Source organism: Phascolarctos cinereus, unplaced genomic scaffold, assembly GCF_003287225.1.
Source record: "Phascolarctos cinereus isolate Bilbo 61053 unplaced genomic scaffold, phaCin_HiC Scaffold_5;HRSCAF=322, whole genome shotgun sequence".
NCBI classification, from domain to species: Eukaryota; Metazoa; Chordata; class Mammalia; order Diprotodontia; family Phascolarctidae; genus Phascolarctos; species Phascolarctos cinereus.
In genome coordinates, this window is record NW_027555958.1 from 56,435,626 (window position 1) to 56,454,902 (window position 19,277).

General features: G+C 42.0%; 1 protein-coding gene across 1 annotated transcript; it reads right to left on the bottom strand.

Annotated features, from left to right (window-relative positions):
• Positions 1 to 1,782: 1,782 nt before the first annotated feature.
• On the bottom strand, positions 1,783 to 13,762 carry DDX20 (DEAD-box helicase 20). Its single transcript, XM_078154948.1, is given in 13 exon segments — positions 1,783 to 3,119; positions 3,121 to 3,395; positions 7,009 to 7,110; positions 7,240 to 7,345; positions 7,889 to 7,967; positions 9,611 to 9,673; positions 9,795 to 9,933; positions 10,111 to 10,253; positions 10,373 to 10,487; positions 11,735 to 11,903; positions 12,464 to 12,558; positions 12,966 to 13,311; positions 13,587 to 13,762. Coding segments are annotated over 12 exon segments (2,463 nt in total). The 5' UTR covers positions 13,255 to 13,311; positions 13,587 to 13,762; the 3' UTR covers positions 1,783 to 2,231.
• Positions 13,763 to 19,277: the final 5,515 nt, after the last annotated feature.

The window sequence follows — 19,277 nt, forward strand, 5'->3', positions numbered from 1 at the left end:
ACTTTTAAAATAACACCCAACTCGCCTGTTCAATGAAACAATCACAGAAAAGAACAAAAACTTTTAGTTAGCTGTTACTGTCAACCAAATTTGAATTATTTTCTCGACATATGATGTAGTAATAAAAACACTTTCATAAAGCATTCACTACAGACGTTTCGCCAATTCAACCAGTTTGAATTTAGTAAGGTGTCACACTATTTGCAGATGTGATTCATTCCCAGCCCTTCCCCTCCCAACCCACCACGCCCAATAACCGTTCACATTAGTTATAGAACCCACATGCCCTAAGAGATCATCCTGTCCACTGGCTTCACTTTCCAGTGAAGCAAACTACTCTTCTTAAAAAGACTAGCCCATGATCACTCACAGTGGAGGCAGAACTAGAACCCAGGTCCACATGCTTAGCCAGCACTCTTCCCCAGCCAGGCCACAGCAGTTTTTCTGCTCAGTATCTGTCTCTTCTTGCGGTGTCCTAAAAATGTCTAACAAGTAGCAGAGTTTGTCAGGATGTCAATCCTGAGCTAAACACTTTATGAAGAGAATGCCCTGCAAGTGAACCCAACTGGTTGTCTCTGCTGATGAGGCACAATTTCATAACTTTTCTCACAAATGTTCATGAAAAAAACAAAGATATAGTTTGTGTTTAGCTTCTCTCCTCAGACTAGTCTCCGGCAATAAAGATGTGCTCATCTCTGGCTTATTTTCCAATTTAAAAAATAACAAACACAAAGTAACAGACAAACCTAAAGAGAATCCAATTAATTTCAGGACTAATGGGCAATTTCATTTCTAATTAAGATGCAGTGGCATCCTAATTAAAATTCCCTGGCAATGACAGGCAGCTTGCCTGTTCTGGGGGGGGAGGGGAAGGGGGTGGCAAATGGGACACGGCAAGGCAAAGGTAAGGTGCAAGGACAGGATCTTACTTTGGTGTGTAATTAAAATCTTTACCACTGTATGGCAGACTGGACCTAATTATGGAATTGCTATTTACATAGTTTTAATTAATTCATCCTCACTTGGCAATACCATAGAGAGAGAAAAGTGAAGCTTCCCAGTGCTCAGCCTCAGAACAGGAAGCAGACAGTGCCGCAACAAGTTCAGGACCACGGTTGTGTGGGTGTTTTGACAATAAATGACGATCACTGTGGGTATGTGCTGACAGCAAAGGGGAACAGTATGTATGTTGCCTAGCCCTCCCAACAGCAACAGCCTTCAAAAATGCTCCCCTAAAGCCTGTCCTCTTCCTTCCAAAGATTCAAGGCCTTCTCTGGAGAGGTCAGTCACACCAGGGAAGAAACACAAAAGAAATCTAACTTCTAGTGACTTTCTGAACAGCCACAATTTTAGAATGAAGTGTTTCATAACAAGAACAACTTTCCTCCCAGTCTAACACAACATGCACTATGAGAAAAAAGGCCCACTGAGGAGAGCACTGAGGACATTGTGTGGAGGCAGTAGGGGCAGAAGAAAGGCTAGCCTCCACCCCAAAAAGCTACTAGTTCATTCTGACTGCCTTCTGACAGCAAGAATGGGAAGATGACAAGGTGAGGAATCAGCCATCCTGACCCAGTGTGCTGCAAAACTGAGCAGCTTCACTGGCAACAGACATCTGAAAAGGAAATGGTGAAAACACAGGTGGGTTCACAACTTTAGAAACTCATTTTATAGAAATAAAGAGTAACCTTTCTGTTTGGGCTTTCACAAACGTAAAGAAACATCTTTACTAAAAATCCCTATTTACCTCAATTTAAAATGGAAGGAGTTCATGGTCAAAAAAATGCTAAAAATATTATATTTTCACATCACAGCTACAAAAATCCAGCATGATTAGAAACAATTTTTTTTTACACGAAGTCCTTCATAATATTTACATCTCAGTTGGATGTTTCCTTGGGAGCAGGTGGTGGTATTTTAGGAGTGTTTTAAATAAGGAGTGGTATGGTATTATGTTTAGTTTATTTTTAAGGGGGACAGTGAAAGAACAGCAAGAAAATTATGCACTAAGACTCTGTACCCAAAGTTCTCTTTTTCACAGCCCAAATCTGTGAATTTTCCCAAGAGAGAAAGGGGAAATAGCACCTCACCTGATACAAACCAACCTGAAGAATAAAAGCATTTCATAGAACCTCAAGCTTTTTAAAGTTCCTCAAAAATGCCATCACAGTCCACCTTACAGGACAGTCGTCCCCCCCCCAGGCACCAAGGAGCTGCTATTACTTGAGGTTTCACAGGTCACTGCCCCGCATTAACTCCTGAAGATAGATGGTGTTCATGTGATAGGCTGCCATCCAATCGGAGTGTCTCTTGGCATTCCAGCTATAGGACTGAGAGGCTGCTGCATAGTACTCCTGCCATGCCCAGTAGCAGGATCTCCAGTAATCCTCATAACTCTGAGGATTGGGGGGGTAAACTGGAGGCTGCCCCCCAGCGTGATCGCACCAACTCTCGTGAGGCTCCCACTGTAGCTGGTGGGGCGCCCGCTTAGGAACACTTTTCCTGCTGCGCTTAGAAGTCTGGTTAGCTCCCTCCTCCCTCCCCTGGGCTTTCCTCGGGATGGGAGGGACGTCTTGGCTTTCCTCCACACTCGAGTTTTCACTTCTATTCAAGGGCTGATCGGGAGAAACACAGCCCGCCACGGAGGCCAGTTCACTTTCTCTCACTTGGTTGTCAGAAGAGCCTTCTAAACACGATTTGTTCCCTTTGCTCTGGGACGATGCTCTTGAGCAGCCGGAATCACTGTCACTGGCTGAATCTTCCGAGTGACCACTGCTCACCAATGCCCGGGGGCTCTCTTGAGTTTGTCTCCATTTCAATAAACCGTTTTGGGGCTGCAGGGCCTGGTCCCCAGGACCAGTATAGTGCCTGATGATTTCTACGTGCTTCTCTAGTCCCTCCTTAATGTAATGTTCATACTCCTCTACCAATTCCGAGAAAGTCGCTACACAAGGCTGCTGTGTCTTAAAGGAAGACAGACAAGGGATTTTGGGGAGTGTGGCAAGTGAAGCTTCTCTGGCCTGGTTCTGGAAGATGCTGGGACTTTCAACAGGGGTCTGAACATAGTTCTCTCCGGGTTCTTTCAACTGTGTGGCACAGCCCGCCCCCCCTAGAGAGCTCCACTTTTTCTTTGGCTCCACACTCTGAATGGCTTTTCCCTGGGTATTTCTGCTTGGCAGCTTTCTTTGATTTGGCCACCCCTGCAGGACCTGAAGCTGTCTGCGATAGAGCCACATGGCTACTCTGAGCTTTCTGTGCCTGAATGATCCGATCTGGTTTCTGAATTGTTTTAGGGGGTTGGATGTGCACATTAACTGAGCCAACTGTAGGCACGGCCGCTTTGACCTCAATATCCCAATCCAAACATTCTTCCATCAGGCCAGGAGGGATTGGATCTACATGATAAAAAAAAAAAGGAGAGAGTTAATATTCTCCTAATACTCTTATCAACTTGCACAGCACTGCAGCACAGGCCTCAGAGGTCCTAAGAACACTTTTCTTACGAGCTGTTCCTGGAATATGGGAGACAAGCTCCATCCTTCCCAGCAGCACTTCCATCTGGTAGAAGGATCAAAAGTTTCTGAGGGTGTGGAGAATTCTTTCCCAGAATTTTCCTCTTCCTCTTCCCTTTATCAAACTTAAGCAAGCAGAAGAGGAAAGGACTTATGCTCCCCACAACTCCTCACCTACTGGGCATTCAATTAAACCCAATAAACATTTATTAAGCACCTACAGCATACAAAACATTATTCTTGGGATATAGAGACTGATATTCCTGTTTCCAAGTTTAAAATCTAATCAGACAGAAGAGGGCAGAATGGGCAAGTGTGGAGAATATTAAATTGTGCATGCCTTTGACCTAGCAATACCAATACCAGGTATACACCCCAAAGAGATCCAAGACAGAGAAAAAAGAGCCATATGTACAAAAATATAAGCAGCAAATACACTACAAAAAGTAGTGTCAAAAAACTGGAAGCTGTGAGGGTACCCATCAACCAGGGAACGGCTGAACAAATTCTGATACACACACACACACACATACACACACACGAGAAGTGCTGAAAGAAATAATAAAGGGCATGGCTTCAGAGAAACCTGGGAAGACCTGAAATGATGCAGAGTGAGGTGAGCAGAACCAGATGAACAAGTTATACAGTAACAGCAATGCTGCAAAGACAAATGGGTCTAGGGATGAGAAAACAAAATGTATTTAAAATGAAATTTAATTCAGAAGAGGAAGAGACCAATGCATAGGAGAGAAGTACTATGAGTAAAATGAGCTGGGTCTTGAAGAAGGGAGAATGTCAACAGATGGATAGAGGGAAGGGGAATACAGAAGGAGAGAACACCATTCCAGATCCAGAAAGATGGTGTGAGCAAAGGCGAGGAGACAGAAGAGGGAAAGGGTAGGGAACTGAAAGTAGTCCAATTGGGCTAGAACACTGACTACGTGAAGAAGAAAAGAATGGAAAGGTGGGCTGGAGCCAGATTATTCTGGGCCATGAACACCACGATCAGAAGTTGATACTTTCACCAAGAGGCAATGAGAAGACCCTGTAACAATCACTCTGAATCTCAACAGGATGACAGACAAGAGAGGCATCACTTAAGTTCCGATTAAACACTGAAAGTGACAGAAAAAGTAAACAGCTGGCTGACCACTTTGCAAAAGGTGTGAACAGGGAGTTGCAGCACCACTGTCTAGGTAGTTCAGGACTCTCTCCCCCTACCAACAAATATGTCAACAGTCAGGTCTGTCTTTCCACATTAGAAATAATGATGCCCAAAGGGGTTGGAGCCAAGAAGGTGGAGTAAAAGAAATAATGAAGCCCCTACATTAAGCCCCTGGCTCAGCTTCATTCTTCCTGCTGATGCCCCTGCCTACTATGTAACTCAGCAATCTCCCTTGTATTTTGACCCCTTGGTGTCTAAACACTATGGCCTAAGTTTCTGACAGTCACGGTCCCCCTACCCTGTATCTCTTCGGTTGCCCAGATCCTCTACCTAGCCCATCTCTGATCCTTTTGTCCCTAGTCTTCTAACCTGAGTTGTTCTTGATCTCTCTCAGCTCACTTCCTTAAGACTTTGGCCTTCTTCCTCCAACCTGCTCTTCCCTGCCTTAGGTGACTTCCCTGGACTTGACCACTGTCTCTCCTACCTTAAAAGTCCTTGTCAACTCCCAATCTCATCTAGCCAGATTCCCAGGCCTCTCCCAGCTATTCTGTTGTCACCCAAGTCCCAGAGTAATACACACCCACAAAGACTTCTCCACACCCTCAAAGATATACTATATTTATTACATGGTGAAAGATTCTAACTTGGTACCTTCATGCTCTTTATCATGCTATTCCCTTCAGGCACCCCCTTCCCCTAAAAAAGGACATTTATTCTAACACGTTTCCACCAAAGGGAGTTTTGCTGGCCAATTCTCTATAGACCTTAAAGTAACAAATAAATATGAATACTTAACATTATCATTTTTTTTCCTTTGGTGAGGCAACTGGAGTTAAGAGTTACACAGCTAGTAAGTGTTATGTGTCTGAGCCCAGATTTGAACTCAGGTCATCCTGACTCCAGGGTCAGTACTCTATTCACTGCGCTACCTAGCTGCCTTAATATTATCATTTTTAAAGAACTTTGCATAAACACTAATCAAACTGGACTATTATACATAGAATGGACTTCCCAAGGGAGAGCATGTTACTATTTTACCTCTGGAACTAAAATTTAAGACTTGACCAATTTCAAGCTTAATATTCCTTAAAACTATATACTGTTAGTGCAAGAAGGTGACACAGTGGATAGAGCACTGGCCCTAAAGTCAGGAAGACCTGAGTTCAAATTCAGGTCTCAGACCAGACGCTTGACACTTGCTAGTCGTGTGATTCTGGGCAAGTCACTTAACCCCAACTGCCTTGCCAAAAAACAAACCAAAAAAAACACCCCTATATACTGTTAACTGATATCAAGTGGGGGAGGGGGGTGTCAGGAGGAAGGGAGAGAATTTGGAACTCAAAATTTTTAAAAAATGATTGTTAAAAAAATTTTACATGTACTTGGGGATATTCAATGAAATAAATAAAAAATACATTTTTAAAACTATATGGTGTTGGGGCAGCTAGACGGCACAGTGGACAGAGCACCAGCCCAGGAGTCAAGAGGACCTGAGTTCAAATCCAGCCTCGGACACATAACATTCACTAGCTGTATGATTCTGGGCCAGTCACTGTTAACCCCAAATGTCTCACCAAAAAAAAAAAAAACAAAAACTATATATTGTTAAATTTAAGGACAAGATTTTCCCAAAGAAATTAATTTCTCCAGATATATTAATTATGATTATTCAATAAATATATTATGCCCTATATTCTAAATATTAACATTTCATTAGCTTAGTGGGTTAAAAAAAGCTTTACAATTATTTTTCATTCATCTACCTGTCAAATTCAACATATTAAGAAATAATATAATCTTTCATGAGCAAGAACCTCTTTTCTCCAACCTCCCAAACACTTTGTCTCTTGTGACATTTTCACATTCTACATTAGCTGTGTGACTATTTTATCTTCCCTATTACATCTTAAGCTCCATGAGGACAAGGGCTATATTTGTATCTATCTTGCCCACAGCTCCTAATACAATGCCTTACAAAACAAACAAAAAGAAGCATTTACCCCATTTTCTGAATTGAATGGTCAAATATAACAATATTCCCATGTGACTAGGTTTTTTAAAAAAATATTCACTAAGTGTCAAACACAATGTTTAAAAACAAAAGGACAGAGCATAACTGACATTAAAACAATAATTCCATCAAGTGCTGTGTATAGAACAAGATGCTGCCTAAACTTGAGATGTTACAAAGAACGGTCTAACAGCCTCTACTTATACAAACAAACAATTATGCAAAAACCAATCCACCTGAATAAAAGCAGAGCTAATATGGTAATCAAATACATCTTGTGCTAGGAGGATCTTCAACAAATTTCTGCTAACAAACTGTACCTGGCAAAGAGAGGAGGTTAAGATTACATTTCTGGGCAATTGTCATCATCATATTTTCTTCCTCTCCCCGGCAACAATAGGTCACAGCTAGCCCCAAAGTACCTAAAACAGAGAGATGTAAAATTATACTTGCTGCTGGACATAAATGATACCTGCAATTCCAACCTTTTCATAAGGGCCCTTTCCTCAAAAAAAGTAAACCATATTTTTTTGTTTTGTTTTGTCTTTTACCAAAACGTCCAGCTCTGCCAATCCGATGCATGTATGTTTCCCAGTCCAATGGCACATCCAAATTTACAACCAGATTCACCTTCTCAGCATCAATCCCACGTGAAGTCTCAAAATAAATAAGATAGCAAGTGTTTACTTAATAATGTTCCTTCACATTATTTCAAAATGTACATTGTAATTTCCACCCAAAAAAATCTATACTACCATGGCACAATCACAGATGAAGCACCAAATTAAGTGCATCTGGAAGCATGGATGAAGGTAAATGTGTTTTCTAAATTCTGCATGTGATACAGTAGAAACAGTACCTGACTGGGACTTAAGTCCCCACTCCTACATTTACTAGCTATCTCACTTTGGGAAAGTCTTTTAAACCTCAATAAGCCTCAGTTTCCTCATCTGAAAAACAGATAATACACCAAACACTGCATATATATAAGCTATTATTATGCGAACCATTACTGCTTTAGCTCTAAGAAAAGGGACAATATCAAAACCATTTTAAGAAATCATTCCACAGAGCTGGAAAGAGGTAAGCTGTCTTCTGGTATCCTCTCAATACAAGCACATAAAATATACTAAATCCGCACATTTGAGAACCGGAACATGTGCCAAGATGTTAGTCATCCAAAGTGAACAGGAATCTTACCAAATCTGTTGAAATGAGGACTCTGCAATGGAACTGCTTCAGCTTGGCCATAGCATCAAGACGTTGGTTTTGATTCATGCTACCTGAAGAGATCCAGGGACATCAAATGTTTTATAAGCACTTTCTAAGCACTTGTGTTGCTGCATTTTGCTATCACTCAAATATATAAAAGCAGCGACCCTGATTTGAGACTTTGATATTTATGATTTCATTTATATGGGTAAGTCCTCCAAATGATGCAAATTCTGGCCCCTTCAAACTTTAGTAGATCGTCTGATAAACTGATACAAGTGAAAGAACTCATCATGTGGTGATGAGGCTCCTCAAGTGGAGCTAGGCTGGTCTCTGGATGACAGTAAGTGGGCCCATACTCTCTTGTCCAGTAGGACCTGCCAAAGCTTGGGTTCTTACTATCGTAGTGTCCCAGAACCTAGGATCACTTGCACAATGAGGCATAATAGCAAAATTTCAGTCCTCTCCAAATTTCTTTCCTACACATAATAAAAATAGCTGGCATTTATAGAGGCTTTAAAGGTTTGCAAAGCACTTTAACACGGATTATCTCATCCCCACTTTACAGAAGAGGAAACTAAGGCTGAGAAAGGTTAAGTGACACACACAGGGCTGCACGTAGCTACATCTGAACTCAGACTCCAGCTCTATATCCAGCTGCCACATGATACGACAGTAAGATATGAGCTACTAAGAATGTGAATGATTCTGAATGAGTTACGAGAGATGAGCTTCTTAGAATATGGCTCAGAATAGGAATACTTTCAATTCATAACCCCCACACACACACACACACACAGAGTACCTATACCTGATATTTTCCAACAAAAATGTACATATTACATAATAAATGCTCCAACAATGATGATGAAATACACTGGAGAGAATATCTGAAACAGCTGGGCTAGAGTTCCATCTACTAGCTGGGTGAAGCCACCATCTCTCTGAGATTCAGTTTGCCCATTTATAAAATAGGGATGACACTTGAACCATTTATCTCACAAGAGTCTTACAAGATAAAAGGAGATCGATGTAAATTTCACTTTGTAGCCACACAAGGCATCGTAACTATAAATATGAGCTCCCATCCTGATTACAATGAAGGCTTAACATATATTATACTTTGGAGGGTTTTCTGACACAAATTTAAAATGTTTTTCTATCAAAAAACACTGTCCCATACAATAGGTGAAAACCATACCTGAGTCACAAAAACATGTCATCTTAGTCAACTTACTTGCTATCTGAAAAAAATACCCCAAATAATTCATTCCTGCTAGTCCAGAAGATACTTTAACTATGTGGAAGGCAATGGCAACTTCTAGATTTTATCTCCCATAAAATAATAAAATTGGCAACTCTATTTAAATTACAAAATTCCATCACTGTTATTTAATTTAACTAACAAAATAATCTTTTCACCTGTAAAATAAAGTTCACAGTAGACGATCACAAACACACTCTAGAATTCCACAAAAACGATTTTTTAACTGGAACACTACTTTGCACTACTTTGAAATTACAGAAAAATTGGGGAAAATTCTTTTCTTAACCTATCAAAGTAAAATTTAAGTAGCTATTTTCTTTATTTGGAAGTTACTCATTTGACTGGCTGAAAATCCCAAGATTACATCTGATATACCATTTCTTCCTTCTTACTTTGGGAACTTTGTTCCAAGGTATTATTACAAAGGTTAAAAGAAGAACCACCTACCTGAAATGCACTCAGCAGGAAAGCCCTTGGATGACAAGATGTCAGCCAAATGCTGGGCTCTGTGGAAAAACAATACATAGAACTCAAATCTTATGATTACAGAATTCGTCCAAAAAAATTTTCAGATTCCCATAAATATCTTTCTCCTTCACCCAGCATCTCAATCTTAAATTATATTACCTGCTATGTAAATTAGAGAAGACCAAAGCTTGATTAAATGGAATTCTACTGAATAATTCTTGCAAGTGTTGGGTCTTTTCCTCAAAAATTTTATGAGGCAAGGGATGTGAATTTACCACTTTGTAATACTGCTTCAGCCCTATGCAAAAAAATTAGGAATCATTAGTACAGAATGAATAGGCATCATGCCATATGTCAAGAATTATCACAAGGGCTATAACAGATGTATACTAATAGCTACCAATAAAGGGGAAAACTATCAGAATATCATGAACTTAATAATATGCCAATGGACATATCTAAAACCTAGACATACCAATAAGACTTGGGTCACTGGAATTCAGCCTTACAAATGTGGGGTCTCTCATGTACCTCGTCAAAGCACTGGCCAAGAATTCAGGGTAGGTAGCTGAGACTGCCAGCATCTGTTTGTTGGCAGGCAGGGAGGAATAAATCCAACTGCAGATAACAAGAAAAATAAACACTCTGGAGATATTTAACACAAGAATCCCTTGGAAAAGAAAGTGAAAGACATTTATGCATTTTGTTTTAATGGTTAATTCAGTTATTTTTCTTACTTTATTTGTTCCTGGAAGCTCCCTTCTTCTAGAAGTTTATCTGCTTCATCAAGAATAAAAAGACGGATACTGGCTGTGTTCAAGTAGTCAAGTTCTATTAACTGTTTAATTCTGCCTATGTTTCAGAAAAAATAAAAACTAAATAATAGTGAAGGACCAACTATGTACAAAGCAAACATTTAAGCATTATGCGTATGTGTATGTACATATATAAACATACACACACACAGTTATGATATCCCTTTTAAAGAATCTAAACAATAGCGACAGCAACTTGTGGAAGCCTGAGAGCAGACCAGACACTATTAGTTATATTCCCCTAACTTCCTCCCCCAACTCCCATTAAAATCTGTGCACAGTTAATCAATAAACCAAAATGGAAATTAATTCAAATTAAGTTCAAATTAATTCAATTTTAAAACCTTCTACTCAAAGTGCCTACTCAACATCTAATAAGCTACTACTAAGTGCAATATACCTCTCACACTGTGAAAGAGGCATATGGCTAGAGACTGGATTTCAGAGTTTAAAGACACAGGTTCAAGTCCTGCCTGTTATAAAGACTGGCTGTGTGCCCCAGGCAGCATTTTAGACTCTAAGCTGCAAGATGGTTGCCAGGTTGCATTGGTAAAAGGAGCTCCACCTTCCTGAATTCTCTATTATCAAGGTAATCACATATACAGACAAAAAAGAAAAAAAAGGGGATGTCAGTGCTAAGGAAAAAAAATCTCTGCCTTCAAGAAGCTTCAATTAGGCCCAGGATGCTACCCTAAAACCAGACCTCTTCCCTTCTGAGGCATTCCCGTTTAATCAACATTTTACAAGAAAACACCCAACTCCTGGCGGGCCTGCAAATTAAGATAATCCATAACATATACATTAAAAATTAGTATCCACAGACCAGAAGGCCTCCCAGAAAGCAGCTAACAATCTTTCACATTGTCTTCAGACCCATTTTGCCCCAAATAGCCATTTAGAACTTATTCTTCATGACCTCAAGTTAGGAGGATTCCTTATTTTCACAAAAGCACAGATTTGGATTAGGGACCTCAGGTCATCTGGTCCATCCCCCTTCTTTTACAGATAAAGAAACAAAAGCCAGAAAAGTTAACTGACACAGGTAATAAGTAGCAAAGCCAGGATTCAAAACCAGGTTCTCTAACTCCAAAACTACCACTCTTCCCAATGTACCACACTGTTTTCTCATTTGCTTAGTGTCCATCTCTCTGCTTTAGTGTTCCTGACACTGGCCATTAAAAGAGCAATCATTACCCCTTACTTTCAGAATATACCATGTTCTTGCCCAGAAAAGTTTATTCAGTCCCTAAAAGTAACAACAGTAAAACAAAGGGACAAACTTACCAGGAGAGCCAACAGCAATATGGCACTTTTTAAGTCTGGTCTTGTCTTGAGATAAAGGTGTCCCCCCAATAAAGACGTGGCATTCTAAACCTTCCATTTTGATTCCAATGGCTGTGATAACAGAATGGATCTGCACAGCAATCTCTCTTGTAGGAGCCAAAATCAGGATCTGGGGGTTGGGGAAATAGGGAAGAGAAAGGAAGAAATCAATTCTCTTTTCAGAATAATTTTTTAAAATATGAAAAGCATCTAGTCCCCAGAAACACTCCCAAAGGATGAAGGAGGAAAGAGCCTGCTCTTTTCATGAGCTCATGAGCACAAGCCTCTCACAGCATTATTTCCCTGGAAGAAGCTGAACGGCAACCACTTAAGCAATCATGGAAGGATACTCAACTTATCATGCCTTCCTGTCACAAGTAAAGCAGAGTAATCAATCAACTCAACAAACTTATTTAAGAGTCTAAGCAAAGCAGGGCACTAGGCACTGGGAAATAAGTAAAGTTTGGATAAGGCCCAAGGTCTACCTTTGGAGATAACTCATAATGATGCTACAGGAAGGTTCCTATGCTCAGAACTGAAAACTTCAAGCTTTGGACTCTCCCTGCTTCATCCTTTGCCATTCGTCCTCACCACCATCATTACACTTTAAAGTCCCTTTTACACCTCCCAAGTCCATTGGCTAGGGGGTTGAAGAAACCCATTTGCTTGTGCCCTCCAACTGAAACTCACCTGGGTAGCCAGGTTTTCAAGAATTAGCGAGTCTAGTGCCACGGTGGAGAACACACAGGTTTTCCCGGTGCCAGACTTGGCCTGAACGATTAAATCTGCAGGGAAGCAAACAACTACTATTAGAGTTACTGTTAAAAACATCGGGGTGGATACAGTTGCACCTCGTCTGAGTTGGAACATGGCTGTCTGCTTGCATGCTGCCGTCTTCCTCGTTAGATTGCAAGCTCCCTGAAGGGAGGGGCTGCTTTGGCCTTCCTCTGTTGGCCCAGTTCGTTGACTGAAGACCAAGGATGTCAACTGACCCTTCCAGTCCTGTCCCCACCCCCCAGGTTAGGTCGGCATTCGGAAAGCCATGTGCAAAAGGCCAGACCCTGGGAAGGAAGATGCGGGGAGGGAGCTCCTCAGCCCCCAACTCTGGGCCGGGGAACGGGGGCGGCCCCGACCCGCTTCTGTTTGGCTCAACAGTGGGTAGAGAGAGCAGAGTGCGGGCCCCGGGCCTCACCCAGGCCGCAGCGCCCCAGCGGGATGGCCTTGAGCTGCACCGGCGAGGGCCGTTCGAAGCCGGCCGCCCGCAGCCCCTCCAGCACCGGCCGCGACAGCAGCAGCGACCCGAAGTCCGCCGGCTCGGCCAGCAGCACGTCCCCGGTGCGCGCCCGCGGGCCCCCCACGTCGTGGGCCGTGCGCAGGCTCCGGCCTTGCCCAGGCTCCCCCGGATCCACGGAGGGATCGGGGACCCGAGCTAACCCCGCCGCCATCGCGCCGCCACGAGTCTCAGACGCCACCGCAGCCATGCCGCCCACAACCGCCGCGCGATCTCGCGAGAAGAGTGGGGCGGGGCACAGAGGCGGCTGCGCGAGGCAAGAGAAACAACTTTATTGACAAGCCGTCCAGAGCGGACACGGACAGTCGAGGCGGGCCTAGTAATAGTGGGGAGGGAAGGCCGGAGGGAGGGCAAAGTGAAGACCAATAGAGAGACTGGAGTAGAGAGAGAGGCGGGATCGAGAGACTTGGAATCAAGGGCGGGGCTGGTGTGGGGGGCGGCAAGGGGCAGGAGGAAGGAGGGAGGGGCTGGGAGGAGAAGAGGTGTGGTGCCGCCCGCCGGCAGAGGGCGCCACCGGCTCACACTTCGGTCCGTCGCTCTGGCACTCCTAGGCGGCGCTCCTCTCCCTCTTTTTCCCTTTCCCTCTCCCCCTCCCTGGTGACCTGGGCATGGGAGGAGTCATGCGGCCCACCCCCGGCCCAAGGGGGCAGGTCAGCCTGGCCCCTCGAGAGGCTGCCGAGGCTTCCCCGCGCGTGGAAATGTCCAGGAGACGAATCGTTTTTTCAGACCCTCAGCCTTTCTCTGAGCTCAGCTCGCCCCGCCCCCGACATGCGGGCTATTGTTGGTCTGACGTCACGGCCGAAAGCATTGTGGACGTCACAGGGTCATCACAATGACGCCATGCCAGCGAGCGCCGGGATCCGTCAAGTTTGAGCACCAACAGATTTTGGCTCCATTTTTTTCCTAGTTTTATTTTTAAGTAATTGAATTTCCAACTTCTGTGCCAATCAGTGTTTATTAAGCGCCTACTATGTGCCAGGCACTGGGGAAACAAAAGGAGGCAAAAGACAAGCCCTCAAGGAGCTTACAATCTAATGAGTTATCTGTAAGGCGTTTAGTGGTGCCTGTTACATAGTAGGTGCTTAATAAATGTTTCTTGCTTTCCCTATTCTGCTGAAGAAAAAGTTATGCAAAAATAACCTCCAGCGGGTTGGCTTCTGACAACGTAGGCAGCATTCTGTCCCTGTAGTTGCCCACCTCTCAGCCAAGAAAAGCATCTGAACATATTTCCCACAACTCCCTGGTATACAAGAAAAAAGGTGTGGGACCCTAGAGGTCATCTAATTCACTATGCGCACATATAACATGTTAAAGAGGAAGCATACTCCCAGAAGAGGGAAGGGACTTGGTCAAGGTCACACAAGTAGTCAGCAGCATAGCTGGGGGACCGTCCAAAGTCCTCTAACAAACACAGCCCTCTAGTTAAGCTAGTTTGCCCTCATACTTCTGCGGTTCTGTAAGCCCCTGGAGATGGGTACTCCCTCCCTCCCAACAATATGCTTTCCAACCAAACTATGATACTATTAATCTTTGTCCTCCAATAAGTGACAGGCATTTTATTTAGTGCTTACTATGTACTGACACTGTACTAAAAATACAAGCAAAAATAAAGACAATCGCTGCCCTCAAGAAGCTTCCTTTCTAACGAAGGAAGACAGTGGTAGGTCAATAGGCTCAGATTCTTATAATCTAGCCAATAGCTCACAAATGCTCAGATTCCTTAAGAGTCTGGCCAATGTGGCGGATCTTTAATAAACCTTGTCTTTGGCTGAAAGAAGGCTTGGGTTGAATTCATTTGGACAGGACCCACGTGTTGTTGTGATTTGGGGGTTCCAGCACCCCTAAACCTCTAAGCCTCAACGTCACCACTCTCTCAGGAATCGTTCAGAGTTGAAACCCTGTTTTTCAGATCTAAGGCACAGCTAGCAAGTTGTGCTCTGAGCTTGGCATGACAACAATGCTTTGGGCTCACTCTCTGGATGAACATTGCTGCAACTAAATCACAGAACTAACAGTCCCTGAATTCAGGCAAGCGGCAACAGGCCCAGACATGAAGCACTGATATGTACTGATATGTTGTCACTAGACAACTTTGCTCACTGTTACCATTGTGCCTCACCACTGTTGCTACACTAGACCGTTTGATTTTTTGTTGAGTCCCAAATACACACATCAAGATTTAGCCCTACTGCCTTGGGTGTCCTACTAGAGGAGGCCCCAACACATGTGTCTAATTTCTCTCCCCAAAAGGATTAAAGAAGTATTTTTGCTTAAAAAAAATAGTAGATCAATAAGAATTTACTAAAAAGCCTTCTAAAAACAGTCCCTGCCCTCAAGGAGCTCACAGTCTAATGGAAGAGACAACAAGAAAACAACTATATGCAAACAAGATACAGGCTAAATTAGAGGTGATCAACAGAGGGGGGCACTAGTATTAAGGGGGATTGGGAAAGGCTTCTTGTAGAAGGTGGGACTTTAAGCTAGGATTTGAAGGAAGCCATTGAAGCTGGGAGGCAGAGATGAGGAGGGAGAAAATTCCAGGAATGAGGGACAGCCAGAGAAAATTCCTGGAGTCAGGAGATGGAGTGTTGCATGTAAGAAACGGCGTTACTGGATCAGAGACTAAGTGCAGGGTAGTAAAGTGTAAGGAGACTGGAAAAGTAGGAAAGAGACAGGTTGTAAAGGGCTTTAAAAGCCAAACAGAGGGTTTTAGTATTTTATCCTGGAGGTGCTAGGGAACCACTGGAGTTTATTGAATGGAGAGATGACATGATCAGACCTGCTTTTTAAGAAGATAAATTTGAAACCTGGAAAGATTTACATGCATTGATACTGAGTGAAGTGAGCAGAACCAGAAGAACATGAAACACAGTGGAAGCAACATTGTGTGATGATTAACTTTGATAGATTTAGCTCCTCAGCAATGCAAGGATCTAAAACAACTCTGAAAGACTCATGATGGAAAATGCTTTCCACATCGAGAAAAAGAACTATGGAGTCTGAATGCCCATGGAAGCATACTATTTGCTCTCTATTTTTTTTTTGTTCTTTCTCATGGTTTTTCCTTGGTTCTAATTCTTCTTTCCAACAGGATTAATGTGAAAATGCTTAATATGAATGTATATGTAGAGCTTATATCAGATTGCATGCCACCTTGGGGAGGTAGGAGGGGAGAGAGGAGGAGAAAATTTAGAACTCAAAATCTTATGGAAGTGAATGTTGAAAACTGAAAATAAATAAATATTTTGTTTTTTTAATTTTATTTATTTATTTTGATTTATCAATAATCACTTCCATATGCTTTTGAGTTTAAAATTTTTCTCCCCCTTCCTCCCCAAGATGGCACACAATCTCATATAGGCTATACATTTACATTCCTATTAAACATATTTTCACATTAGTGAAGTTGTAAGTAAAAATTAAAACCAATAGGAGGAACCATTAGAAAGAGGAAACAAAACTCAACAGAAGAGAAAAAAAATGATAGTGATTCAACTTCCATAGTTCTTTCTTTGCATGTGTATAGCATTCTCCATCACGAGGCCTCTGGGTTAAGTTTATCAACATTAGTCATCGCACAACGTGGCTGTTATTGTGTACAACGTTCTCTTAGTTCTGCTCACTTCACTCAGCATCAGACCATATAAGTCTTTCCAGGTTTTTCTGAAGTCGACCTGTTCATCGTTTCCTATAGCACAATAGTATTCCATTACATTCATATACCACAACTTGCTCAGCCATTCCCCAATTGATGGGCATCCTCTCAATTTCCAATTCTTTGCCACCACAAAAAGAGCTGCTATGAATATTTTTGTACATGTGGGTCCTTTTCCCATTTGTATGATCTCTTTGGGATATAGCCTTAGAAGTGCTATTGCTGGGTCAAAGGGTATGCACATTTTTATAGCCCTTTGGGCATAGTTCCAAATTGTTCTCCAAAATGGTTGGATCATTTCACAACTCCACCAACAATGTATTAGCGTTCCAGTTTTCCCACATTCTCTCCAACATTTATCATTTTCCTGCTTTGTCATGTTGGCCAATCTGATAGGTGTGATGTGGTACCTCAGAGTTGTTTTGATTTGCATTTCTCTAATCAATAACGATTTAGAGCATTTTTTCATATGACTATAGATGGCTTTAATTTCTTCATCTGAGAACTGTCTGTTCATATCCTTTGACCATTTATCAATTGGGGAATGGCTTGTAGTCTTATAAATTTGTCTTAATTCTCTATATATTTTAGAAATGAGGCCCTTATCAGAGAGACTGGTTGTAAAAATTCTTTCCCAATTTTCTACCTTCCTTCTAATCTTAGTTGCATTGGCTTTGTTTGCAAAAACTTTTCAATTTAATGTAATCAAAATTCCATTTTGCTTTTCGTAATGTTCTCTGTCTCCTATTTGGTCATGAATTCTTCTGTTCTCCATAGATCTGATAGGTAAACTATTCCTTGTTCTCCCAGTTTGCTTATAGTATCAGCCTTTATATCTCGATCATTAACCCATTTGACTTTATTTTGGAATATGGTGTGAGATTTGGGTCTATGCCTAGTTTCTGCCATACTCTTTGCCAGTTTTCCCAGCAGTTTTTTTCAAAGAGCAGCTTCTTGTCCCAGAAGCTAGGGTCTTTGGGTTTATCAAATAATAGATTACTATAGTCATTGACTATAAATATCTTTTTAAAACAATAAATTTCCATTTCAAGAAAACTTTTTAAAAAATGACAGCTGAATGGAGGATGGGCTGGAGGAGAAAGAGCCTTGAGGCGCTACTGCACAAGTCCAGCTGATGACCCACCCCAGAATGGTGGCAATGTCGGAGGAGAGCAGGTGACACACATGAGAGATGTAATGAAGGTCAAACCAACAGAACTTAGCAACAGATTGAATGGGAGGGGGAAGGTTATAGGAGAAAGAAGAGAGGTGGATGTTACCTGAATAGTAAGCCTGGGTTCCTGGGAGGAAGGTGGTACCTTCCACAATAACAGGGAAGTTAGGGAGAGGAGAGAGTTTTGGGGAAAAGGTAATAAGTTTGGTTTCATACATGTTATGTATGAAATAACTATGGACACTCAGTTTGAGATTCCATTAGGCAGTTGGAGATGGAAGTCTGAAGGTCAGGAGAGACTGGAAGAGTAAATTTTAGAATTATCAGCGTAGAGATGATAATTGAATCGATGAGAGTTGATGAGATCACCAAGTGATAGAGGGAGAAAAGAAAAGAGACAGTCCTGTGGGATACCCAGTATTAGCCTGAATGACCTGGATGAAACTCTAGCAAAGGAGAAGCATCGATCAGATAGGTAGAAGCAGGAAAGGGTAGTGTCATGAAAACCTAGAGAAAAGAAAGTCATAAGATGAAAAGTGTCAAAGGCTGCAGAGAGGTCAAGAAGGATGAGCTTTAAGAGAAGACCAATATAGCATCAGGTTTGGTGATTAGGAGGTCATGAGTAACTGAAGAGAGTAGTTTCCGTTGAATAATGAGGTCAGAAGCCAGGCTTTAGACAATGAAGGGACCTGAAAAGAAGGTGGAGGGAAGAAGGAAGTTACATGAGCAGGGTATAATGTTGAATTCTAGGAAGTCAAGAGCACCTGTAAGTTTCTTCAGAAGAGAAACTGAATTATGAAAAGTATCACATAGCACAGGATGGTGTTTGCCTAATGTTTGTTGTTTGAATGAATTGCAGTATTTAGACTGTGCGGTTTCTATGCCCCATAATTATAGTGTAAACAGAACACAGTTTTTCTGGGGGACAGATTGCTAAATAACCAGTTATTTTGTTGCTAGCATGTATGCACAGTAATGGCACAAATGTAGTTCAAAGGCAAAAGCATAGCCTTTCTCATTTACCTAGCCCTGAGTTTATTTGCATGCCAATCAGGAGTTGATGAGAATTGGGGATAATTTCTTGGACCCAATCCTCATTCAGCTTCTGTGGAATTTTGTAAGTGAAGTCCCAAAAATGAGTTTGGGGATACAGATGGTCAATCAGAGACTTAACAAGAATGAAAAGGGCTTTTCTAACCTCAAGTCACACAGTTGGCTGGGATGAGGGGAGTAAAAGTTGGTTGCAGAAGAATAGCAAGAGTAGACTTAATCTCAGTTTGGAACCTTGACTGGGTTTTGCTATATAGTGGTACATAATCTTTAAATATATATTAAAAGAGCTATTCCTTGGTAGGGATTATATAAATACAAAATAAAGACGAAG